The sequence below is a fragment of the Acomys russatus genome, chromosome 14 (genome assembly GCF_903995435.1).
Source record: "Acomys russatus chromosome 14, mAcoRus1.1, whole genome shotgun sequence".
Classification (NCBI taxonomy): Eukaryota; Metazoa; Chordata; class Mammalia; order Rodentia; family Muridae; genus Acomys; species Acomys russatus.
In genome coordinates this window covers 58153165-58180179 of record NC_067150.1, presented here as the reverse complement: position 1 = coordinate 58180179, position 27015 = coordinate 58153165, and the positions used below count along the sequence as shown (strand labels likewise).

At 46.2% G+C, this 27015-nt stretch overlaps 1 protein-coding gene across 1 annotated transcript in view; it reads left to right on the top strand.

Moving 5' to 3' along the window:
- The first annotated feature begins 14133 nt into the window (after nucleotides 1-14133).
- Rab8b (RAB8B, member RAS oncogene family) overlaps nucleotides 14134-27015 on the top strand; it is a 67247-nt gene continuing 54365 nt past the window's right edge. Inside the window, exon 1 of the mRNA XM_051156700.1 lies at nucleotides 14134-14338. Within this exon, the coding sequence (XP_051012657.1) occupies nucleotides 14215-14338 (124 nt within the window). The 5' untranslated portion in view covers nucleotides 14134-14214. The remainder of the gene's footprint in view (nucleotides 14339-27015) is intronic.

Sequence of the window (27015 nt, the reverse complement as noted above, 5' to 3'; positions counted from 1 at the left end):
ACTTAAGGAAGTCAGCTGGGAAGAGGTGCTTGGTGAGGCAGCAGCAGCAGCAGCAGCAGCAGCAGCAGCAGCAGGGCAGCCCAGAGCATCATTGAAAACAGCCACGCCCCGTCTCTGCAGTTCTCTGAGAATTATAAATACACAGCCCTCCAAGTTTCTCCTGCTGGAACGGGAGCAGGATGTTAGAACCAGATGACACGGTGGCCGCCACCTGCCCACACGTCAATATCATTGCTAGATCCTTTTACTTGTCGCCCTGTGTCTGGGTTTCACACCTGCAGATTCAACTAACCACATTTAAAAATACTTGGGAAAACTGTGCCTACACTGACGTGTACAGACTTCTGTCTTGTCATTGTCCTTTAACAGTAGACTCTAAGGACATTTCCACATCCCTTACAGTGGAGTGAGCACCATAAGTAATGTAGAGATGACTGAATGTACACAGAAGGCAGCGCTATAAAAAGTTCTGGGTTTATGCAAAAGGCTTGAGCACCCATAGCTTTTGGCACTTGAAAGGGATCCAGGAGCTGATGTCCCCCACAGAGCCTAAGAGATGCTATATATTAGAATTCGGACTCCACTGGGAGCGTAGCTCAGGTGAGAGAGTGCTTGGCTAATAGGCACAAAGCTGCTGTTCTACCCCGAGCACCACAAAAACCAGGATTACGGTTGTAATCCTAGCACTTGGAAGGAAGGTGGAGACAGGACAGTCAGGAGCTCACGGCCATCTTCAGCTACATAGGGAGTTTGAGGTCAGCCTGGACTAAGTGAGGCCCTATCTCATTAAACAAACAAACAAAAAAGTGAATGACTAAATTCACATAATCAAGACTCTTAAAACACTTTTGGGAGGGGGAGAATTTATTTATCCTATATACAGTGTTTTGCCTGCATGTACACCAGAAGAGGGCACCAGATCTCATCATAGATGGTTGTGGGCCACCATGTGATTGCTGGGAATTGAACTCAGGACCTTTGGAAGAGCAGTCAGTGCTCTTAACCTCTGAGCCATCTCTCCAGCAACCCCTGGCCAAACACGTTTTAGTAAATGAGTGGACACAGAACTACAGGCCGGGGAGATGGCTCAGCAAGCCAGGCGCTTGTCTTGCAAGTGGAAGGAGTTGAATTTGATCTGTGGAACCCATTTAAAAAGCTGGGCATGGCTGTGAACACTTGGGGCCCTAGAGATGGTGAGATGGGAGGCAGAGACAGTTGTATCCCTGGAGTTCACTGTCCAGCCAGCCCAGCCAACTTGGCAAAGTTCGAGGCCAGTGAGAAACCCTGTCTCAAACAAAATGTGGGGAGCACCTGAGAAGCGACTCTGGAGCTCGGCTTCTGACCCCCATATGCACATGCACACAAAGGCGCACCCACATCCACATAGACACAAACAAAGTCTTTTAAATGTCAAGAAAGAAACAAAGAGCCAGCTGTAGCTTAATCCCATGCCTTAGTGCTTCTTTGACGACTCACAAGGCCCTCGGGGTGACACATCTCTCCAGGATTACTGCACATCTAGAGGATGTCTAAGTATGGGCTGAATGGCTGAAGGAGGAATCCTGTAGTGACTGGAAGCTGGGACCTGACATCTGCAGATTCACTTCTTTTCTGTGCATTTAAATGTCAAATATAGAGCCGGGCATGGTGGCGCACTCGGGAGGCAGAGGCAGGTGGATCCCTGTAAGTTTGAGGTCAGCCTGGTCTACAAGGCAAGTCCAGGACAGCCAAGGCTACACAGAGAAACCCTGTCTCAAAAAACCATAAAAAAAAAAAAAAAAGAAAGAAAGAAAAGAAAAGAAAAAGAAAAACAAAACAAAACCCTAATATATTCTGTATTGGTACATACTGAAGCTCTGCATTGTGGGACAAGTGTCTGAAATGTTTTTACACATTAACTAGAATTCATGGTCTTCTACTTCAAACAGATCAAGAATTTTTGTTTTATTTATTTATTTATTTTTGGTTCTGCAAGACAAGGTCTCTCTGTGTAGCCCTGGCTGTCCTGGTCTCACTTTGTAGACCAGGCTGGCCTCGAACTCACAGCGATCTGCCTGCCTCTGCCTCCCGAGTGCTGGGATTAAAGGCGTGGGCCACCACCGCCTGGCCAAGACTTTAAAAATAAGGTAGTATACTATTAGTATTGCTGTGTATTAGTACTATAATTTAACTTTGTTAGTAAAACCCAACCAGAAGATTATAATTTCTATAATACAAACATTTTTATTTTTTATTTTTTATTTTTTATTTTTTGGTATTTTCGAGACAAGGTTTCCTCTGTGTAGCCTTGGCTGTCCTGGACTCACTTTGTAGAACCAGCCTGGCCTCCAACTCACAGCGATCTGCCTGCCTCTGCCTCCCGAGTGCTGGGATTACAGATGTGCACCACCACCGCCTGGCTCAGACATTTTTATCTTTTTGTGCCTAATATATGCTAAACCCCATCTTAGTTATATTAAAGATACAATGTGAATCTAATTCACCTTCTTGAGAGATTTAAATAATTCATCTCTAATAATATTTCACCAGGCAGATCACTCTAAGCATTTTAAATGCCAGTATAGGAGACTCAGCTGGGTATGATGGAACCTGCTGACATAACTTATAACCCATCCAAATGACAGTGTAACAGGACAGGGGGGCGGGGAGAAGCAGACATATCTTAATTACTTGACATTAGTCCTTTTTTTCAAAAACAGCATACAAAATGCTCATTGAAGAGTCAAGATTAGGTGCTCGGAGATGGCTCTCCTAATCTTGAGACCAGACTTTGGCTCCCCCAACACCGATGAAAATGTCAAGTGTGCATGGTGGCCAGAGAGTGAAAATGGGATCTTCAGGGACAGGCGATAGCTAGTCTAGCCCACAGGTGAGCTCTGTGGTCAAGCGGGAGGCCCTGTTTCGGTAAGTAAGGTGGAGAGTGATTCAGAAAGATAGATGATGTCAGCCTCTGGCTTCGGCATTCATGCGAACACACGCGCGTGCAGAACAGCACATATATAAGCAAAAAAGAGAATTGAGAGTTTTTGTTTTGTTTTGTTTGGCCCTGTCGGAATTTTGGGTAACTAAGCCTCAGTTTAGTTTAGCAGCTGGGACCTCAGGCCCTCTGTGTGAGTGTGCTGGTGGTAAAGGTGACAGCAATTGGTACCACCCTGGGACTCAGCAGGACCCAGGAGGCAGGGGCGGGTTGTTTTGAGCCTTTGGTCAGGACTTCTGCTCACCATCCAGGCAGTTTCCTGTAAACATGGTGACTTTTATCTTTGACATTAGGACTTCACAGTCTGGTATCTTGGTATCTCAAATGCAGGGTTTAGATGAAACCGGTTTCCCAAACTATATGCTGTGGAACACAGATCCCAAATGACCAAAAAGGTGCAGTGAGCCACACCCTAGTATGAGCAGTCTCTGAGAGTCCGGTTCGAACCAGCTCCAGCAAAGCCCGGTTTCTCAAAAGGCCCTGGCCACAAAACCCTGTCTCCTATCACAGACCAACATCTGCTGACTCACTCAGTGACGTAGGTACACACTTTGAGAAACACGGCCATAAGCTGGTGTGATGCTATATCTGAAACAGATGGCTGCCTGAGAGATCGGTGGTCCCCCCGAGGACAGGTGGCCCGCCAGGAGCCTCAGTCAGTGGCCACATCCACTGGTCGATTTCTTACATTCTGTACTATGGCAACTACAACAAGGGTAGTCAGGAAACAGAAAAGGCAGCAGGAACTGAGCCCTGCAGATGAGCTCAAAGCGCTGAAATCTCTAATTCTGTTGAAGTTTTTTGTTATTTTTCTTGTTGCAGGGACAAAACACCTAGCAATTGCAACTTGGAGAGTTTGCCTCATTGGTCTGTCCTGTCAGGGAAAGCACCATAGTGGGAGCAGGAGGCAGCTGGTCACTTTGTATCCACAGTGAGGAATCAGAGGGAGACGCACACCCTTGGGCAGCTCACTTTGCCAGCCCCCTTAAGTCTGGACTCCAGGTCCATGGACCCGTGTTGCCCACAGGAAGGATGCGCCCTTCCACCACGGTTTATCCAGCTAGAAGCTCCCTCACAGACATGCTCAGTGGTCTGACCCCGCTAGATGAGTCTAGGTCCTGTCAAATTGACTATTAAAATTCACCATCACTAGCAAGCACTGTTAGTTGAAGTGAATAATGGTGGGAAATATATAATATTTTTGGTACTGGGACTTGGACTGAGGATTTCACATGTCCTAGGTAGGCGAGCACCCTAGCGCTGAGCTACTTCCCTTCTCCCGCTTCCCTCGTTCCAGATGACTTCTAACGGTGTCTGGCTTTTGACTGACGGCAGTATCACCGAACAGTTGTTCACAGTCCAAGAAGCTGACGAGGGGAAGAAAGGGGGACCAGGAAGATAGCTCAATGGGTAAAGGGGATTGCCAAAAAGCCCGGAACTCACAGGGTGTAAAGAGAAAACCAATCCCTGCAAGTTGCCCTCTGACCTCCAAATGCATGCCGCGTTCAAAGCCCAGGTAATTGCCTCCAACTGACAGATGAGCCACTTTCTTTTTTTTTAATATAATGAAATTCAGAAGACCCTTTGACTTCTTTTTTCTTAAATTGAAGTATTAGATATGAGCCATAGATTGTTTGTTGCAGGCCTGTGGGCTTTAGGGCCCTGCGTTGGTTGATTTTGGTCAACTTGACACAAACTACATAACACGTGAGATGCGGGAACCGCGCCCGAGGAACTGCCTCGGTCAGTTTCACAATTGCCCCTTGGGAGTGTCGGAGGGGCAGTTTCTGGAGTAACGCTTGGTGTGCAAGGCAGATGGTCCTGGGTGGTATGAGAAACAGGCTGAGCCAGCCAGTGAGCAGGCTTCCCCATGGTCTCTGCTTCACTTCCTGCCTTGAGTTACTGCCTTGGCCTCCCTTGATGGACTGTGATGCGGAAGTGTGAGCCAAACAAACCCAAGCTGGCTTCAGTTAGTGTGTTATCCCAACACCAGAAACCAAACGAGGACAAGCCCGGCGTCTCCGAGAGCATGTGTGTAGGCAGATACGTACACGCGTGTGTTTGGTTTATGCTCACGTTCGTGTGTACACATGTGCACGTCAATGTCGTCGGATGTCTTCTTCCATTGCTTTCCACCTTATTTACTTATTTTTAGACAGGCCTCTCACAGAACCTGGGGTTCACTGGTTGGTCTAAGCAGGCTGGCCAGTGAGCCCCAGACACCACTGTGTCTCTAGGCCTCCGCCCCAGCTAGGCCCTCCTCCCCCATGCTGTGTTATGGGCTCATGTGCCTGCACCGGGATTCTATGCCCAGCTTTTACCTGAGTGCTGGGGTTCCAAACTAAGGTCCTTTTCCTCATGTTTGAGCCACAGGCGCGTCAGTCTCTGAGGCATCTCTCTAGTCTCAGATAGCATCTCCTTTACTCCAGCTTGAATAAGCCTTGCGCACCATTTCACGTGCCCTTTGCCTCTAGTTAAAAGAACACAGGGCCTGGGGAGATGGCTCAGCTGATAAAGTGCGTGCTGCACGAGCATGAGGATGAGAGTTCGAGCCCCAGGACCCACATAAAATACCAGGCACAATAGAAACGAGATCCCTGGGACTTACTGGCCAGATAGCTTAGCCTAAGAGATGAGTTCTAAGCCATGTGGGACATCCTGCCTCAAAAAATAAAGTGGAGAGTCACTGAGGAAAACACCTGACACCTACCTCTGGCCTCCACATTCACACACACACACACACACACACACACACACACACACACACACAGAGCCTATATATGAACATGCACACATACACACACCCCCATACATGAACATGTGTGTATACACACACAGCTCATACATGAACATGTGTACACACATGTACACATGCACGTGCACACACACAAGTACAATACAAATAATTTTAGGCTTATAGTTCTTTTTATGTTGTTTTCTTGTAACAAAACCTCTTGGGGTTGGTGACTAAGGAAATAACAGTGTTCTCTCAGCAGTCCCAACTATAGTGTAGCCTACCCCCAAAGTAATGAAAGAACCAGGCAGTTTGCATTCTTTTTCTCCTAAGCTGCTCTGGAGTAGCAGATGGCACACACAAATGTTTTGCTCTTAGAGACATATGGAAACCTCTCTGTCTCATAAAAGCCTCAATGAATATTAAGCTAGTCACTGCAGAAATAAGATGTGGTAATCCCCTAAACAGGCCTAATTAGGCCATATAGCTACTTGGACTATAGAACATAATAGGTGGGAAATAGCAATGTGATAGGGATTTCATTAGCGGTTTTTCTACATCTGAATGTTCCTGACTCCTCCAAAGAATTACCTCCTCCCTTTATATCTTTTGCAGCCTATTTAGTTGTGGCCATCATTTTTCTAATTGTAAAACAAATTGGCTTGAGTTTTACATTAACCCTCCAGTTCTATCTGGACAGGGAAGGCAAGAATTTCAGAAAAAGAGAGGACATTTTATCATAGGTTCTGGAATAATCCAATATGTTCTCTTATTACAAGTCCTTGCTGTTATTTAATTAGTGTGAGAAAAAATTTTTTTTCCTTTTTTCTTTTCAGGAAATCATTATCCATACTAAGTCAAATTGGAGGTAGGGATTTGATTAGATTACACTAAAAATACATAACAAAATTGAGAGAGAGAGAGAGAGAGAGAGAGAGAGAGAGAGAGAGAGAGAGAGAGACAGACAGACAGACAGACAGACAGACAGACAGCTGGGGGGACCCTGTCTTTGTGTCTGCCACATGTGTGTAGGTACCCACAGAGGCCAGAAAAAGAGTTTGGGTCCCCTGGAGCTGAAGTTTTAGGCAGTTGTGAGCCACCCAGCATGCACTGGGAGCTGAATTTGCATCTTCTGGAAGAATAGCGAGAGTGGTCTTAATGGCCGAGCCATCTCTCCAGCACCAGAATTTAATTGTTCTCTTTAACCCCATAAATCTTTAGTAAGCGAATAAGCCATTGGCATCCCAGGAAGCACTGGAACTCCGCACTCTTTGGAAAGAGAGAAGTGGACTGAACTGAGTCATAGAGTACACCGAACGCTACTTAGAAGAAGGAACTAGGTGTGATGAGCTACTTGTCTGTCACTTCAGCACTGGACTCAGAAGACCTCTGAGGTGACTTGATTCAAGCAGGGTGTTTGAGGGCTCAGGAGAGCAGTGTCTGCAGGACCAGGTTGTCAGCCCTAAGGTACCTGTTAGGTATAGAGGCTGCTGTGCTTGTTAAGGTCACAGAGACAGTGACAGTTGTGGACAGAAGCCAGGCAACTAGATGACAGAGTTTCAGGGCAGCCGTGTCGGAGCCTGGCAGTATTTAACCTAATCTTAACCTTAGCTGCCTGCTGGCGCATGGTAGGAAAGGGCTTGGCTGTCCAACTGTTTGATGAATGCTGGCTTTGGACCATCCACCCTCCCCTCAAGGAGGCCATGTTTCTCTCTTCACAGCTAAGTCCTACCGCTTGACCTTCTGATACGTCCTTCTGTGTTTTTGTTTGGTTTTTCGAGACAGGGTTTCTCTGTGTAGCCCTGGCTGTCCTGGACTCACTTTGTAGACCAGGCTGGCCTCAAACTCACAGAGATCCACCTGCCTGTGCCTCCCGAGTGCTGGGATCACAGGCATGCGCCACCTCGAATGTTCGTGAGTTCAGCCCTGTGTTCCCTCTACTTGGCAGAACCAGACGCAAATGTCCCTGTGTATCCACCTTAAGTATAGTAAGGGTTCACTTGTGGCCTCTGGCCTTCTTTAAACAGAACAGAATTATGTGTGTAGGGTTAAGATTGACCCCACCCTCAATTCTGGGAGCTGCAGCCAGTCAACTTAGGCTCTTCTCTTGGGCCCTTGGTTACTTCAGGGAAGGGCTATGGGTGCCTGAAGAACTCAGTTTGAGAGCAAGAACTCAAGCTCTTGGGGAAGAGGAGCGGGTGCTAGCATTCTTCTCTGTCTCAGTATGGAAGCTGGGAGCCCAGAAGTTTCAGGAAGACATGTTGTAACCATATGATATGCAGCTGGCCTGTTGCAATAGGTAGCACTCCGAAGGGACATTATAAAACTGAGAGGGAGGAGCCAGGGCCCAGGCATGCAGTCTGGGCGGCTGGATTAAGCATCTCCTGTCATTAGATCTGTATCTGATTCTAGACCCAAAATGTTCTTTTACTCCCTACTGTAGCGTCTCAATAGCTGTGCTTTGCTATCGGATCAAAGTCCATTTACAGTGACCAAATGACTCTCTCAGGTGCAGGGTCAATGGGAGACCATTTGGGCAGTGTGCTGGAAGCCTCGGATTTAATACCTGTCACTGAATGGAGAATGAAAAATGTAAAACCAGCAACAACAACAAATTACAAGGGGCCAGCAGAATGGCTCAGCAGGTAACGCGCCCATCGCGTAAGCCTGAGGGCAGTCCCTGCAACACAGGGTAAAAGCAGAGAGCCGACTCCGAGAAGTTGTCCTCTGACCTCCACCTTCTGTGACACAAAATCCTATAATGTAACAATACTTAAGTTAATTAAAGGAATGAAACTTCATAACATTTTATTGTTAGAAACTTTGTTTTCACAAAAAAGAAATAAGTTAATAAGAGCTAGAATGGATCTCTTCCAAGTGTCTCTTGGAGCAGAGCTCTGAGCCCGTGCCTTAGGCATGGAAGCCACACCTGCCCTTTCTGAGAGCAAGATTGTATCCAGAAGGAGCCACCCACAGTATTGCAACTTGGACACCTTCTTTATTGCAGGTGACTAAGGTTCTGCCATTAGCCCCAAGAAAAGCTTTGCTGGTCATTGGCCTTGGCTCTTGCCAATATTCTAGGGGCCTTTTCCATAGTGAGCCTCCCTCACTTGTGGTTCCTAGCACACTACTGAGGGATGCATACCATCCACCCATCCCTTTACCCCGGCTTTGTCTCCTGGTTAGGCAAGCAGCTGCAGTAGTTTCATGTGTCAGTTCTTGAGCTAGTATCTGATTGTACATTTGAATCAAGTGAGATTATTTAAATTTTGCCGTGGTTTGACATTAATATCTGAACAATCAGGGTAGAAGCCTGAACAATCAGAATGGATGTTCAGATATTAAAAAAATTAACACCCAGCCAATGAAAATGGGTGCAATGGATGGAAATTAAAAACCGGCCAGTCAGAATGGTCCCTTGACTCGCACAGCATGTACCAGCAAAATGCCTGCTCACATCTGTCACTCAACTTTTCACTCATTCCCTCACCCCTCAACTAGCTGAGAACAAACCGAGGCCAGGTACCACAGGACAGATTTTTTTCTGTGACCTCCAAGTGGCCTTGCTGAGCCGGCTTTATAATGTGAGCTTAATGAATATTTGTTTGAGTAGATGTCATTAACCTGGTGATCGCTCAGGAACTATCCGTGGGTGGAAGAGTACAGCTTGTCCGTCTCCGATGAGGATAATTATAGAACTGTACCAGCAGAATATCACCAAACAAATGGAATGTTTTTAGATGGCACATAGGTGATAAGGGAATTGGTATTTTTAAGGGCTTATCTTTCAGTGTGATCTTGATAAGCTAGAAGAAGAATATATAATCAAACAGATTTCTTAAGTACAACAACGAATGGCACAATTACAGAACGAATAACAAATACAAAGAAGAGTATAAATAGAAAGATGCTGACGAGGCTCAAAGGATGTAGGCCTCATAGCTGATAAAAACTAAAATTTCCCTAAAGTTTCGTGTTTTAAGTTAGCTATACTGGTTGCCACAACTGACTCATGTTCATTTGTTCATTCATTTGATAACTTAACCCAAGTCCCTATTATGTGTAAAGTGTCCAGTGGGATACCCTGGAGAATCCAAGAAATTAGCAAAGTCTCTCTCCTAGAAGAGAGAAGACAAAGAAGTATACAAATTATTCCATTACAGAGAGAGGACTTATGTCACAGCTGAGTCATCAGTTGAGGAGAGTGACTGTGAAGGACATCTTTGTAGCCCACCGGGACAGCTGTGCTCAACCAGTGGCAGAGGGCCAGCGCCCAAGAGTAGCTGGGTGGAAGCATCAACAGGGAGGATGCAATCTCACAACACAGAGGCTACTCGCCCTTAATCTACCAGGCTCATGTAAGCATCTGAGTTCTTAGAGAACGCAATCAAAGGGCGGGAAAATCCCCATAGAAGCCAATTTCTACTTTGCCAAATAGAGGTCTCACCCACACTTAGTTTTCCTTAAGATAACATTCCTGGGCTGAGGAGATGGCTTAGCAGATAAAATACGTGCCGCCACGCACATGTGAACACCAGAGTTTGGATCCCCGGAAACCACATAAAGCTAGATGCAGTATCGGCGGTGTGCATTTGTAACTCCTGTGTGCACCTAGGATAAAGAGAGAGACACAAGAATCCCTAGACACTCATACGTCAGCTAGCCTGGCGCATGCAGAGGTGTACAATAAGAGATCCTGACCCAGACAAGATGGAAGACTGATGGCTGAGGATGACTGTGGCATGCACTGTCCCCCACCCCCATATACACAAACATGTGCACACACATACATAATATATGTACACACATTTCAAAACAAATTCTTAACGTATGCTGAAATTTTGCATAGAGAACGCAGTGTCTCTCAAGTTGCCATGGAAGAATAACTACCCCAGGATCTAGTAGCATCCTTGATGGTACACAACACGGCAGCCTTGCCGGCTGTCGGGAGCCAGCCAGCCAGGAGCGAGAGGATACAGAGAACAAACTCAAGCTTTCACCAAAACCGGCCTCAAACTCATACCACACCCCCTTTCAGTATTATCATCTGCTTTGTAAGAAAGTCCACAAGGAGGAACTGAGATGGACCCAGCCTGGACCAGCGGCCTTCGCTCTGGCAAGAGGAGACGTACCATGACTCAGTCACAGGGACGGGAAGAGTAGCTTCCTACAGGCGGGAAGAGAGATTGCTTGGGTCATGAAATACACACAGTGCGGATTCCTGAGATGTCTGCCTCTATCCCATTTTCACCTACAATATTTTCAGAACATAAGACTTCAGTCCACATTTTATTAACCAAGTTGAATGCGCTGGTCCATGCTCTCTACGGTGATGGGTTTGGGCAGATGGTAAAAAGCATGAATACACTGTTTTCCTAGGATCACTCGAATGTGACATTTTAGAAATGAGTCTGGTCCAATTGAGAAATAATGTTAACAAGGAATCTGTTGCCTGCTGCACTCCCATTCTACAAATATACCTATGATGAGACCTTTGAGCAAACTGCTTAGAACTAATGGTACCCAGTTACTATCACTATGACTGTGGTCTCTGATACACCAGTGTACAAAATCTGAGCATTAATAATGCATAATGAAAGGGAAAATCTGATTTAAAAAACAATATCAGTATATCAAAATAGTTCACCATGGGTCTACAAATGTAGTACTAGAAAGTCCCAATATTATATATAGTTGGTAGTAGAAAAAGGCTGAGGAACTGAAAATATGACAGAATTGTTTTTTTTTTTTTTTAAATCCCCTTTAGTTAAAAAAATACCCCTAAGGAAATTTAGGGACTTTAAATTTCTTAACTCTATTTTCTCTCCTGAACTTAGTTATTTTACTATATGTATGTCTCTTTTCACAGAAAGAGAATGCCAATAGTGGGACCTGAAATAGTGGCTGAAATAGTGGGACTGAAAGTTATTTCCTTTAAAAAAGCTTTTTAAAAACAATATATATGTATGGGTGTTTTAGCTATGTGTATGTCTGTGTACCACCCAAATGTGTGCAGTGCCCACAGAGGCCAGAAGAGGGCCCCCTGGAACTGGAGTTATGGATGGTTGTGAGCCATCACATGGGTGCTGGGACCCCCAACCAGGGACCTCTTAGACCAGCCAGTGAAACCTAACTTTAACCTCCGAGCCATCTCTCCAGGACTCCTCCTTCCAAAGTACTTCTATAAATACAAATCCTTAAAAAGAAAGAAGAGGACCAATGAGGTGACTTGACATGCAAGTCTAATGACCAGAGTTCGATCCACCAAACCTATGCAAACGTGGAAGGAGAGAATCCAACCACACAATACTTTCCTCTGATTCCTACACATATGCCATGACACGATCCTCACTTCCACCATACATATACTTACCCAACAATAATAAAAAAGTTAAATGTTAGAGAGAGAGAGAGAGAGAGAGAGAGAGAGAGAGAGAGAGAGAGAGAGAGAGAGATTAAGAAGATTCTAGTGGTCTTTGAAGACTTCCTTCCGCCTATTCCATGAATGAGCACCAAGGACTGGAATTGAGCCACCCAGAATTGTTCAGGCCCTGGGTGAAGCCAGTTCAGAGGCATGCTTCAAGACTCGGCTCAGGCAAAGAAGCTCAGTCTACGCTAGAGGGCATAGATCCTGTCTCCAAAGGCAGTTCAGTCTCCCCTCAGAACCAGGGCTTTGAGGGCAGCTTTGACCTAAGGCAAACCCTAGACATGAGATATTAAGTCAGCAGAAGCAGCTGCTGCCTCCTGGGTACTGTGTAATCAATAAGTGTGAGTCAATGACGCCTTTCATCTTCCCTCCACACAGAAAGCAAAGGTCATTATTAGGACCAACTAAACTTCCTGCTTCAATAGGACCAGACCTGCCCCATCATTGATATCGTACATGAAGGCATGGGCATCCAACATACATCTTAGAAGGGTTTGCTGACCTGTTCAATTAACTGTCCAAGTTTCCTCCTCCTTGCTCTAATGATTAAGTCCACTGCTACCGGTAACAACCTCTGCTAGAAGGTATTTCCTCATCTCTAAGGTAAGAGTTCTGTCCTGGTGGTTCTCAGATAGTTTGGTGTCAGGCAGGGTCCCTTTAATCCTCTTAAAAACTCTTGAGGAGTCCAAAGAACTTTTGCTGGTGTGTGTGTGTGTGTGTGTGTGTGTGTGTGTGTGTGTGTGTGTGTGTGTTGGGGCTGAGCTGAGGCTGTGTTTAACATATTTTAAATTAAAATTGAAAATGAAACACGGGACAGAAACGTCTGAAAAGATAAAGCTCCTGGTCCCCTTAGCTAACTCCTTCCCATGATTTGGACAGTAAACTCTCCTCTTGCAGGAGCTTGATCTAACAAGCACAGAACAATAAAGAATTAGTCCAGGGTAATAAATAATAAAGGATTGAACTGAATACGTCAAAGTGCTGTTTCCTCCCTTCCTTTTTGTCACCCATTAATTGAAAGCCTCCTGAGGAGTGATAAATTTAAACACAGCTAACACCTACAATTTCAAAGTGCTTTCACGTTCAGTATTTAATTTTCACTACAGCCCTATGAAGTAGTTTGCTTTACATCCGCTCTACAGATGAAAAAACTGAGATGTGCCAAGTCTGTGAGACTTCACACAGCGGCGAAATAGCTTAGCTACGACTAAATCCAAGTCTTACTGTCTACCTCTCCAGGGAGGAAGTTCCCGCCTCGGGTGCCGCTCTATTTTACAAGACGCAGAGCTGTACTGCAGCACATGCCTTCCCACATTCTCTTTCTCGCTTTTTTTTTTTTTTTTTTAAATCCATCCCCCTACAAGGAGCGGGGCGCTGTCTGTGATGCAGATCTTCTAAAATGATCACATTTGCCTGTGGCCTGTGGTTCAGAAGGCACGAGTGGGCATGAAGTTAGCGCGTTAATTCTACACTCTTTGAACTCTATAATTGAAGGGCTGTGCGAGGGGGCGAACTTCTGGGCTAGGGTCTGGGCAGGAACTGGAGAAGCAGATAATACTCAGCAGATGATCCACCGATTTCGTGGGCCATCGCATCTCTGAGAAAGCTTCGCTGCTCTAGGTCCAGGCGAATAGATGCGCTAACTGCGGGACTTAGATTCTTAGGTCTTGGATTTGAAAGGTGGCTACAAACAAAGAAACAACAAAGTCAAGTTCTGGTGGTGAGAGAAGAGGAGTTCTAAACGAAGTATCTCTTCCCGGTAAGGATGGAAACTCCAAGCGCACCGAGTCGTATTTGTTATCCACCCGGGTTGCTTGGACCGTCCGGCTAGGCACGCCCGAGGCTCTGCCAAAGTACTACAAATCCCATAAGCCTCGGGGCGCGGATGGTGATGACAAGGCGCGGGCAGATTGGCTGGAGCGGGGCGGGCAGCTCCTGTCGCCTCCAGGGGGCGGAGCGCGAGGCGGGGCGGGGCGCGGGCGGCTCGGCGGACACGCCCCCTCGCCTGAGGCCCCCTCCGTGCGGCTTTCCACCTCCTCCTCGCTCTCGGCAGTCAGAGAGGGCCGGAGCGAGAAGATGGCGAAGACGTACGATTATCTGTTCAAGCTGCTGCTCATCGGCGACTCCGGCGTCGGCAAGACCTGCCTCCTGTTCCGCTTCTCAGAGGACGCCTTCAACACCACCTTTATCTCCACTATCGGTGAGGGAGCGGCTGCGGCCCGGGACGGGAGCTGAGGCGTGGGGGGCGGGTGCCTGGGGGCCTGGGAGAGAGCACGCGAAGGCTTGGCGTCCCACGAAGGGGGACCCCGGGGGGCCGCCGAGGGGGGCTGTGCGCGCCGGAGAGGGCGAGGGGAGCGGGCGGGGACGCGGAGCTGCGGGCGGAGGAAGGGGAACCGGAGCCATCGGAAACCAGGGGTGTTAGGGACACGAGGGGACTCCGGGGCGGCGGCGGAGGTGTCCCAGAGGGACAGAGTCTGGGGGGAACACAGGAAATCGTACGGAAAGAGTGAAGGGGGGGGGGGGGGAGAGTGGATACGAACGTGGATCAGAAAGACAGGAAAGAGGAAGGAAACGTGGAGGGGGAAATGACGGGCTGAGGGCTTCAAAGGGGCTTCAAATGGAGAAAAGGGACGGAGGACACCAGGGACATGAGAAGTGAGACTAGGCGATCCGCACGGAATGGAGGGGAATGAATGAATGGCCGGCAGGCGAGAGGTGAGGCGATATTGGCCGTAAAGGTGTGCACAGAGGTGCCAAGAGAAAATGCAGAAGAAAATTGTAGGTGGGAGAAGGGCTCAGGGGACCTGAGGGCCGCAGGAGGCTGCTTGGTGGAGAAAGTGAGGAAGAGCTGAGTGCTAACGCGAAAGCAGAAGGGCAAGCAGCGGGTGTAGTGCAGGGGTTCAGCAGAGAGAAGAGAGGAAATGGAAACGCGGGGCGCAGGACTTTCCCCAGGAACTGGGAACTCAGGTTTCCATTTTCTCTTGACATTTTTAAATCAAGATTTAAGATGCGACTAATGGTGTTAAACTCGTCCGAGTGTTCACAGGTATTAAGGAGGCTGGCGACTTTTGGGGATGATGTGTTTAGAAATTTATTGCTCACCTCTTTACCCCGTGCCTTGGGAAGCAGCGTGTCTCAACTTTTTAAACTCTTGAGCTTGAGTAGTTAGTAATGTCTAAGCCAAGTGATTGAGCGTAAATTCCGCCTGCCTCCCTGTATAGTTTTCTTTGATTCTAACTACTTTTTAGGTGAATCATAACGTGCTATGTATTTTCCAGTTACTTCTAAACGATTCAAGGAGAATAAGATCCATTCTTCACTGGGGTCTGTCTTTATATCTGTAGTAAAAGACATTGTGCAAGTAAACAGGATCTTTAAATTGTAAACTGAAGAGCAAATCAAAACTGGTTTTAAACCTTCAGTAGAATGACCTTAACATTATTTCCCTTGTTAAGTAGCTGCAGTCAATTAAGTACCCCAAGAATCAGCTTTTTGTTTTCTGGGTGATCTTTCTGGCCTCTAATACCAGCTTATTTACTTTTTTTTTTTCCAAATAGCTTTTGAAGTAATCTACAAGTAATGGGGAACTAGTGTGTTGATAATAAGTATTTTTAAGGGTCTGGAAAGTTGCCTTGGAGATTAAGAGTATTTGCTACCCTTACAGAGGCCCTGAGTTTGGTTCATAGTACCCACGCACCTGGCACTTCACAACTGCCTGTAACTCCAGGTCCACAGAATCCAGCGCCCTCTGCTGGCCTCTGTGGGGACCAGCCGTCCACATGGTGTACATCCGTTTGTGCAGGGGGAAAAAGCTCATATACTGGAATTAAAAACAAAACAAAATCTATATTTAAATACTTGTGTTCTATAGGTGACATCTTTTAAATAGGTATAGAGCACTTTCCAGTGTGAATATTGGTAAGGACTCTCCTTGTTTTATTCTGATTTCTCTCATACAGACTGGATGGGAATCTGGGTGCGGTCATGTCTGGGCTTCAGGAAGTTTGAGTTGCAGGTTCTTGGCAGTTAGTCTTGAGTGGGACTTTTCTGAGGAAGCAGATTTTAAATGTCATCTCGCAAGTGTACTTGTAAGAGGCTTGGTAGAAGCTGGTACAGCTGCTAAAGGACATTCATTTTTGGTATCAATTTCAAAACCCCAACTAACTCTTTTTTCAGTGTTGACTCCAAGTGCAGTCCAGATGGTAAAGAACAATTTCTGACATGCTGGGGGTGTTGGGGGGGAGGGGAAGAGCTTTCTCTGCTCTCTGTGTGACCCTCTCAGAACTTTCCTCCTGCCCTGAAAGTGAGTAAATCTGGGACAAGAGAAATGGCCCAGCAGTTAAAAGTGCTTGCTGCCCTGATAAGAGGACCCAAGTTCAGTTCCCAGCACCCATACCAGGTGGCTCACAAATACCTGTAGGCCTGTAACTCCAACTGTAGGGCACCTGACCCCTTTTCTGGTCTCTCTGGGCAGCTCCACTCACATGTACACATCTCCTACACAGGCGCACACACATACACACATAAACTTATTTTTAAAAGGAAGAAATAAAAAGAAAAGGAATAAATCTCACTGAATCAGTATGTTAAATTCCTTGGATTCCTCTGTAATAGATTTACTAGCTCTGTGGGCCCCTCCCCCACCCCATCTCCCACTTTGTCCCATGTTTCCTGTAAGGATCTTTAAACACAGTATGTTTTAAAAATCACCCGGGTTAAGGATTTGAGTCAGTTGTATAGTATATGCTTAACAAGGATGAGACCTTGGGCTAAATCCCCGCCCCTCTGCCTGTGGGGTGTGTGAGTGTGGTGTGTATTGCATTCCACACTTTAAACAGTGACCCCCAACAGCTCAGATTAGGACTGTGAGTCTCCTGGGAACTCTTGGTCTTTGCACTTTCTGTGCGGTGACTGTGGTGAAAAGAAGCTTCAAGTTCTGTCTTCAGTTGATATGGAGGAGGGGAAACTCCCATACCCTTTACTTAGCCCCAGATCTCCAACAGGCAGGGGTAGCAGCAGCCAGAGAACGCACATACCTGAAACTAAAATGCTTTGCAGCTACCACGATGCTCAAACAGGAGGTGAGTCGCACAGCACTCTAGAGAAGAGCTCCACAGACTCCTCACTGGCTACAAACACAGACTTGAAATGTTCACATTTCTAGCAGCCATGCCACTCCTGCCAAGCCCCACAGCACATCCCCAGGTGATCTGAAGTTGTGACGGTGACAGTTGGTGGCCCTTCTTTTCCCATCATGACTTAGGTGACCGTTTGTGTACATTCCTGGGCTTCTCTGTGCCTGGGCTTGACCAGGCCTTGTAGCACTGCTGACAGACTTGATAAGCACCACACCCCGGGAGAGATCCCCTCTGAAGGGCTGGGGTTTATATGTGTTTGGCAGATAGGCCCCATGTTTGTTTTCTACCATGAAGACGTGCTTTCGTTTTAATTGTGATTTGCTACTATTTAACTATTTTTTAAAACGTGGTTCATCTTTAGACTGGATGGGGGCTCTGTTGTCATGAAAGAGAGGACTGTCATTTTGATTCTGGCTGCAGTTGTCTCATACACTTAGATTTCATTTCTCTAAGGTTTGGCACTTGGAGTCCTTTCTGTTCTTTGGCCTGGTAAAAGGTGGATTTTCTTTCACGTGACTTTCTGGCAATCTTCTAGTTTATTAGTCAGATAATACTTGCCAAGCATGGAGTGAGATGATTTAGTCATTTGGAATTACAGGCCTAATGCCTCAGACCAACTAATGAGCTTTTTTAGTTCAAATGTTGGAAAATTGAAAAACCTTTCATTGCCTCCAGTCCCCTCCCTTACATAATCATAACAAACATTTAAGTAAATACTTTTAAAAATAACATTAGAATGGTTAGAAATGGCGAAATTATTCACTGTATATTATGTTTCCCATTTTAATGTCGACCTGAAGGCCCCCTGGCATCTTGAAATGGCCTTGCACTGAAGAAGGTGCTGGCAGAACAGGGAGAGACCCAGACTGCCCTGCAGTGGGCCCTCCTCGGCTGAGTCCCTCTGCTGTTTCTCCTCTGCCCTGCCCCCTTCTTCCTGTTAGGTATTTCCTGAGTGGTTTCATTATTTAGTATAGTCATTGTTCGACGAGGGGAGAGTTGTAGAAATTATCTACTGTAGGCCTTGTCCTGGCTTTACACATGCTGAGCCGCAGCTGGAGCTCCAAGTCGGAGTCTTTGTCTTCCATCGTGGCAAATGAGTGTGATCTTTCTGTAAATTCACACTTTCCAGAGAGCAATTTTTGCGTATGTGTATGTGGGAAGTTGAGGTGTTTCCAGTTTGACTAGCATTCTGTTAAGGGAAGTGGTCCTAAGAGACTCTATGGGGTGGAGTGGGGTGGGGTGGGGGTGGGGCTTGAGAGGCCATATAACTTGGCACACAGCCTTTGCCCTTTCTTTCAGGCCTGGGGTTTCAGGTCAAGGGATCATAGTGCACCTGCCATTAGCATCCCTTCCATGTGTGAAATAAGTCATAGAATCATTTGTAGCCCCACACTGGCACTTGTTGACGCTGAATGCCAGTAGAGCACTTTCAGGCATTGTATTCTGTAGCCTTGCATTCTTGTCTTGGGTTCATTTGCCTTGAGTCAGCTAAGGCAGTGTAGCCTATCGGCCAACTGGGGCCTGCGGCCTGTTTCGTGCTAAGAATGGTTTCTTGTTTTGATTTGTTTTTTACATTTTAAAAGAAGTTATTAAAAATGAAAATGAAGAGTATGCAACAAAGGCCATCTGTGGCCCACAGGGCTCTGAAGTACTGACTGACTGGTCCTCTGAAGAGCAAGTTTTTTGGCCCTTGCTTAAAAAGTAAAGCTGCTTTTGGTTGGTCTTGTTTCAGAGCTTTTGTCAAGACCTACTGGCTAAATAACAAACTGTCGTATTTACATTTTTATCTAAGATGATATCAACAACTGGCTGAGCATAAGCCAGATCCATAGAGGAAGTCGATTTTCACTTTCATAGTTGTTTTCCTTGCTTTCAACTTCTCAAACTAAAATACCAAAGAACATGCATGTTCAAATCGAACATTTTGTGCATAAAGCCTGTTTTAATGCCATTATGGTCTCTCAGAGCTCCCGGGTAGACTTCCCATCTCAGTGCTAGTGTTGATAGCAAGGTCAGGCAGAAGTTGGGCTTCGCAGTGGGTGATGAGTGTTCCAGCCCATGAAAAAAGCCTTTCTGGAAATGCAGGCATGGGAAATTTTAGTGTTGGGTACGAATATGGATCTGTCTTAAGCGATCTTTAATAAAGCGCTTCTGCCACCCTTTTGCAGGCGGGGGGGGGGGGGGGGGGGGGGAGGGGAAGGGGGGGGGGTATGGGTTCACTTGGCAACAAGAGCAACGTTGTCTGTATTTACTGAAAAAAGCTGGAGGCGGATCAGCTTGGATATTGTTTTAGAGGAAAATAAGTCTTTGAAGACCAGGAGAAACTTAGCAGTTGATTTTTAAAACTGAATCTTAGAACTGAATCTGAAAGGAAGGACAGGACTGGAATGAGGCTAGTAGGAGTCACCTGGCCTTGGGCTCTAGTTCTGCCCGTCCACCAGTACCTCTGTATTGTGGATCAGCACTCCTGTGTGTTGGAACTGACCCCTGGGGCTTGCAGGATGAGAAGAGGGTTCCAGATGGTGGGGTGGGGGTAGATGCTAGGCAGTGAGCGGGACTGTGGAGTATGAGATGTTTGTAGCTGTGGAAAAATGAATGGAAAAATGCAGATTAAGATTATCAACTGGCGGTGGTGGAGCACGCCTTTAATCCCAGCACTTGGGAGGCAGAGGCAGGCGGATTGCTGTGAGTTCGACGCCAGCCTGGTCTACAAGTGAGTCCAGGACAGCCAGGGATACACACAGAGAAACCCTGTCTTGAAAAACCAAAAAGAAAAAAAAAAAAAGATTATCGACTGTTCCAGCCTGGATCAGAGTGCAGACTTAAATGGGTCAGGGAAGGGCCTCAAAGAAGGGCCATGCGTGGAAGGTGGTAGAGGGTGGTGGGTGGACCTCGGCCAGCTGGGCCAAGGGAATGCGTGTGGCTCAGCTGCGTGTTATCTTTGCCGTTTTGGAAAATACTCGCCCTTAAGATAGGCTAAGCTCTTCTTAGAAAACCATAAACTGGGCAGTTAAAAGGCAACTAAAGAGCATTGTGGTACATGTGAAATAGACTTATCTGTGGCCAGCTGAGGCTTGTGAACCATCTACTTACAAAGCGGGCACGCTGGTCAGGGATGCACGGTGGTGATGGTATTTGAATATGGGTCCTTCATCAAGACTCTGAATAAACCTCAGTCATTTTCACTTCCCAGGTAGGTGAAACAGAGTGGTTCATCTGTGCTGTTAGGGGGATGCTATGGTGAGTTAAGGGGTGCAGCAAGTCCACAGTCAGGTCTAGGTTTACACCCTCCTCCTAGATTTGTGGCCTTGTGTGAATAGATTGTTCTAGGGCCTTAGTTGATTCATCCGTGATGGAGCGTGATCATCTGTGTGTGTTTTTTCCAAGCAAAAGTAAGTCAGAGTCACTTACTACAATCTCCCAGGCCTATTATAGGACTGTGTGCTGAGTGAATGGGTGGATGGGTGAACTGTGAGAGCAGTTACAGGCTGGAAAGAAAGCACTTTGTGAAATTTGTTCTTCTTCCATGGTGTTAGACACGACTAGATTATATCTGAATTAAGATAAAAAGTGTTCAATTTGACATGTTAATATAGAAATGCTATCTCCTTTAGTGTAAAATGCTGTTTGCCTTTCTGTAATTGGTTTTAGAATATGAAAGATTTCGATTATCTCTTAGTGTGCATAATAAGCCATTTTAACACTCTGCTTCCAACCCCCCACTTTCCTAAACACCAAACAGAAAATGAGTGAAATCACTGGGTTTGCATTAGAAGAGCATTTCAGCTTTGTCTCTGCCCATTAGCCTCAAACAATGCAACAGATGCCTGTTAACAGTTTCATGCCCATTTTTAATTAGCAGATGGAGCCGTGTTTGTGTCTGTGTCTGCACAACACTTGTTTGAGTCTCAGGGTGGTGAGTAGATTAGGAACAGGCTGGGTTTGGGGCTGAATACAACCAAATTTTATTTTAAAACATTTATTATATATATGCTTATTATATAGAACCGAATTCATACCACTGGGATAGCCTGTATCTAGTGGCAATGTGTGCAGTTACGATTTCTCTCATCATTAACGGAGAAAACTTACTATGTTATGGTGTCAGTGAAATTGCTGTTTTGTGATATTTCTTGGATAGAAGTTATCACGAGGTAACTTTCTTTAGAGGTTCAGTGTAGCCCTCCGGCGGCGCAGTGGCCCGAAGGATGCTCCCGCTGGGTTGAAGAGGCTTTAGCAGAGCAGAGTGAGGAGTGTGCAGCAGCTCCAGAGTCGGGTGTAGGTTTGCACCCTTCTCCTACACTTGTGGCCTGTGTGACTAGGTTGTTCTAGGGCCTTAGCTGATTCATCTGCGATGGGGCATGCTGGCTCGGTGGGTGGGTGTGGCCTGCTGGAATGCTGCATTCTGCGGAGATCTGAAGCCCTGTCCGAGCCCAGCAAGACTGAGGATGCTGACAGGTTCCTAACATCTGTCATAGGCTATTTTCTAACATGAGCAGGTAGCTGTTGGCTGTGCAACATGCTATGACTAAACATTAGGTAATAATTATTAGATTTATTGTATGTAGTGATGTAACCTTTTTTAAAAAATATTTTTAAAAAATATTTATTTTCTTTTGTGTGTCTGTCTGAGCATATGTTCCCATGTGTGTGCAGGTTTCTGCAGAGGGCATCACGTCTTTGGACCTGGAGTTACAGGTGGTTTTAAGTACTCTTAACCACTGGGCCATCTCTCCAGCACCCCTTTTTAGAGTTATTTTCTCATACATTACATCCTGACTGCAGTTTCCCCTCCCTTCATTTCTCCCAGTTCGCCCCTTGCTCTCCAGATCCACTCCACTTCTGTTCCCCTTCAGAAAAGAGCATGCTTCCCAGGGTTACCAACAGAACACAGCCATAACAAGTTGCAGTAAGACGAGGCACAGACCCTTATGTCAAGGCTGGATGAAGCAGCCCAGTAGGAGGCAAAGGGCCCGAAAGCACCCCCACCCCCACTGTTCGGAGTCCCATAAGAACACCAACCTACACAGCCATAACATATACGCAGAGACCTAGCTCAGATCCATACAGGATCCGTCACTGTCCCTTCAGTCTGTGAGCTCCTATGAGCCCTGCTTACTTGATTCTGTGTCCTGGTGTCCTCGACCCCTCTGACTCCAACAATCCTTCCTCCCCTCAGGATTCCCTGTGCTCTGCCTCCTGTCTGGCTGTGGGTGCGCACATCTGCTCCCATCAGTTGCTGGGTGAAGCCTCCCTGATGACAACTGGGCTGGGCACTGATCTGTGAGGATAGCAGAGTGTCATTTGGAATCATTTCATTGACTCTTTTTTTCTTTTGCCAGTCATGTTTGGTTCTATCCTGGGTCTCTGGGCTATCCAACCTCTGGTTCCTGGCCACCTAGACAGTGCTAGGCATGGGCTCCCTCTTGTGGCTCAGGCCTCAGGTTGGACCCGTCATTGGTTGACCACTCTGACTTCTGCAGCACCATTACCTCAGCACATCTTGCAGGCAGGACAAATTGAAGGTAGAAGGTTTTGTGGCTGGGTTGGTGTCCCAGTCCCACCACTGGAAGCCCTGACTCCTTACAGAAGATGGCCGGGTCAGGGTCTGTATCCCCCATTACTAGGAGTCTTCTCTAGGGTCATCCTCATAATGCCAGGGAGTTTCCACGTGGTCCCCCAAATAGCCCCCATTTCCAGCCATCTCTCCCAGGACTCTTTCCCTCCACCCACCCTTCCATCCATCACCCCCACCTGGTTCCCCCTGATGCCTCCTTTTTCTATGCTCAAATTTTAAGTTAGGGTATTTTTCTTATTTGGAGTGGAATGAATGAGAAGCCGAAAGGAATTGGCTTCGTTGAGAAAGATGCTGCTATGTTTTTGATGCTCAGTTGCTCAGGGCTTCCTTTGGGAAACCACTTGAAGTCTAAGAAGCCATTCCCAGTAGCTCTGCGGGTACCCGAGTTGCCTTACCTGTAGGGCCTAGCATGTCTAATTAGGCACTTTGGTATTTACCTTTTGCTGAACCTTTGGATGTTTCCCAGGGAGCTCTTATCCTTGTCAGTCTGGAATTTTATTTCTTGGTCCACAGAGTAAATGCTGAAGCTCCGCATAGCATCATGTTCATCATATTTAGGTGTGTGGTCACTAACGTAGACCACAGTGGCACTTGGCAGCTTGCGGCAGTATGGCAGAGTTAGCTATGGAATCCCACCTCATCATCATCAAAACCAGCCACAGAGTGGCTAGGCCTCCAAAGCGTTTGGCTACCAGAGTTTGTACTGGCAGGGCTTCTCACATCATATTGAATGTTGTTGCTTTGGTGGAGAACTAGGCAGTAATTATTTTAATAAATCCTCATGTATAAAGTGGAAGGCAATCTTATCAAATTCTGTTTTGAAATATAGGACAAACGGATTCAAAGCTGAATTATAAGTATTTTTTATGACATGATGCAGTGTGTGTCTGGGATAGGCATTATGAAGCATTCCTTATCTCCTTAGACACGCGCAGATTCATCAAGTCCATTAGAAAGGTGAAAAGCTTGCTTTGTGAGGTAGCAGTGGCCAGCTGTACCCTGTTGCTTCTGAGTCCGGCGGGGCTGCTGTGTGTGGTTTTCTGTAGGGAAGTCTTTACCTTTTTCTCATCTGAAGTCCTCTCAGAGTCCTTGCTACAGCTGGAAAACAGCTCTTCATTGCGAGCTCTCTGTCCCATGGTTTACATGTACCTCCTCCTCCTTTCACTGACTGCCGTTAGCACCGCACTCCCACCATGGTTGGGAGAAAGGCTTGGCTTGGTGGAGGAAGAGGCTGAAAATGGCCCCTGGTTCCTCCTACCAGTTTCCTTGGCTCCTTCTTCAGTGTCTTGCTTCATGTTGGTGGCTGAAGTAACCCACTGGGTGAGGAGTTATGAGAATCGGCAGTGTCCTTTGCTTGCTGCTACTCTTCCGTACCATTTGGAGATGGATGGTAAAAATTGGTGTTTGTCTTAGTCCTGGCAGCAATGACACGTGAATGAGGTTGTCACCCTCATACAAAGGCGCTTGAGTTAGTGCGTTTCCTATCTTGCTTACTCACATTGTTTTAAAATATTCTAGGCCCACAAGTATGAAATTTGGTGGAGAATTTGAAATAGCTAATTTCCTGTATATAAAATTCCACTGTAAATTAAAATATAAAACCTGCGTATATATTACCATCAAAGATTACTGGGTGAGGTGGCACACACCTTTAATCCCAGCACTCTGGGAGGCAGAGGCAGAGTCAGAGTCAGGCGGATCTCTGTGAGTTTGAGGCCAGCCTGGTCTACAAAGTGAGTCCAGGACAGCCAAGGCTAACACAGAGAGACCCTGTCTTGAAAAAACAAAACGAAACAAAACAAAACAGAAAAAAAGAAAAACCAAAACAACAAAACAAAAAAGGTGTTTTCATGTCTTGATCCCTCAGTCTTCAACCTTGATAAATACCATTACATTATAAATTTAGATTGTAAATTTATAAATTTAATTTACCACATTAAAAAAAAGATTTATTTATTTATTATGTATACAGTGTTCTGCCGGCTTATACACCCGCAGGCCAGAAGAGGGCATCAGATCACTTTATAGATGGTTGTGAGCCACCATGTGGTTGCTGAGAATTGAACTCAGGACCTCTGGAAGAGCAGGCAGTGCTCTTAACCGCTGAGCCATCTCTCCAGCCCCACATTTTTTGTTTAAATGGTCTCTCAATTGCTGTATCTACAGCCTATACAATGGCTTCTAGCTTCTTTCTAGTTATAGCCCAAAGTATAGCATGGAAGGGCAATCCCCCCAAAAGATGACCAGTCTTTACTATGAAATACAGGGTGAAGCTCTTAAAGATTTATGGTTTGTTTGTGTGTCTGTAAGTTTTATGTGTGCAGGTGCCTACGGAGGTCAGAGAGTGTCATAGACCCTGGAACTGGAATTGCAAGCAATTCTGAGATGCCTGATGTGGTGCTGGGAACTGAAATTAGGTCCTCTGCAAGGGTAGTAAACGCTCTTCACCACCCAGCCATGTCTCTCGTCCCCTCAACTGCTTGAAAGCAGAATTGTTTGTTTCTTGTGTTTATCTGGAGGAGCTATTACACAGCACTCATATCCTTAAGCACACATAAAATCCATTAGGCAAGAGTGATGACTGGCTGTACTGCTATTTGTTGATTGCTTACAAAGTCAGTCCTCCATCTGTTGTTGCACAAGCTCCTTAGGCTGGCCACTTCCTCAGCGCGGCGGGGGGGGGGGTGCGGGGGGGAAGGCTTCCCTGTTTTCAGAGTAACCCTGGCAGCACCATTTTGTCAGTCTATTTATATCAGTGTCTATAAAGAAAAATGGATTTTCCTTTTCATTCTCAGATAATGATTATGCCTTCTCACCAGTAGGCAGGAGTGTTTGATGTGAAGTCAAGATGAAGAAGCAGTAGCCTTATTTACTCAGGCAAGCCTTGTGCTGCTCTTGCAGGCTGGCTAAGTGCTTGGAGCACCGAAGAGATTGTCTGCTCGTTTTGAATCCCCTGGTTGAGCACTGGCTTTCTGATTTCATGTCTCTTTTCTCTCACAACTTGTTTGCCTTCAGTGCTCCTGCTTCACAAAGAAACTCTTACAATCTGGATGTAGTTAACATTTTGGAAGGCAAAGAAGGGATTAAATTCAGGGATCTGGACTCTAAGGACATCTTGATTTTCTGTTTACTTTTGAATTTTAAAAAGAAGCAGCTGGAATTGGGGTAAGAGTTGAACTAGATCTCATTGCTTCTGAAGATGTACAGGGAATTTAGTAGTTAGTCAACCACTCAGGTCAAGCATAGCATTTTCTCTAAATTTGTCCCATGAACCACATTTGTGTGGGTGCTTGTGCATCAGTGTGCACTCGTACATGCATGAGTGTGTGTGTGTGTGTGTGTGTGTGTGTGTGTGTGTATTTAGAGGACAGAGGGCAGCCTCAGTTGCTGTTCATCAGTTGTTATCAACCTTGATTTTGGGCAGAGTTTCATTCAACCTGAAGCTTGTTGATTCAGCTAAGCTGTCCAGCCAGCAAGGACCAGGGATCTATCCACCTGTCTCTGTCTCTTCCTGCCCAGTCCTGGGATTATAAGCACATACCACCATGCCCAGGTTTTACGTGGACTCATACCACCATGCCCAGGTTTTACGTGGACTCATACCACCATGCCCAGGTTTTACGTGGACTCATACCACCATGCCCAGGTTTTACATGGACTCATACCACCATGCCCAGGTTTTACGTGGACTCATACCACCATGCCCAGGTTTTACGTGGACTCATACCACTATGCCCAGGTTTTACGTGGACTCATACCACCACGCCCAGGTTTTACGTGGACTCATACCACCATGCCCAGGTTTTACGTGGGCTCATACTACCATGCCCAGCTTTTGTGTGGACTCTGGGGGTCAAACTCAGGCACTTGCGTGACAAGCACTTTACTGACTAAGCCATCTTGCCACCCACAACCACTTTCTTTTTTGGTCTGAAAAATGATGTGAACGGAAAAAACAAACAAACAAAACCCTAATAAGTATCCAGGTCATCTACCACAGCAATAGAAAAGGCTGCAGAGGAATAAATAAATGGTGGTGTGAAAACACCAAGGAGAGGCTGAGGAGAGCTTATAGGAAAAAATTACACAAAAATCAGAACCCAAAGGAGGAGTGAGTTAGTGGAATGGGAGAGAGGAAGGAGGGAGGACTCTGGCAAGAGA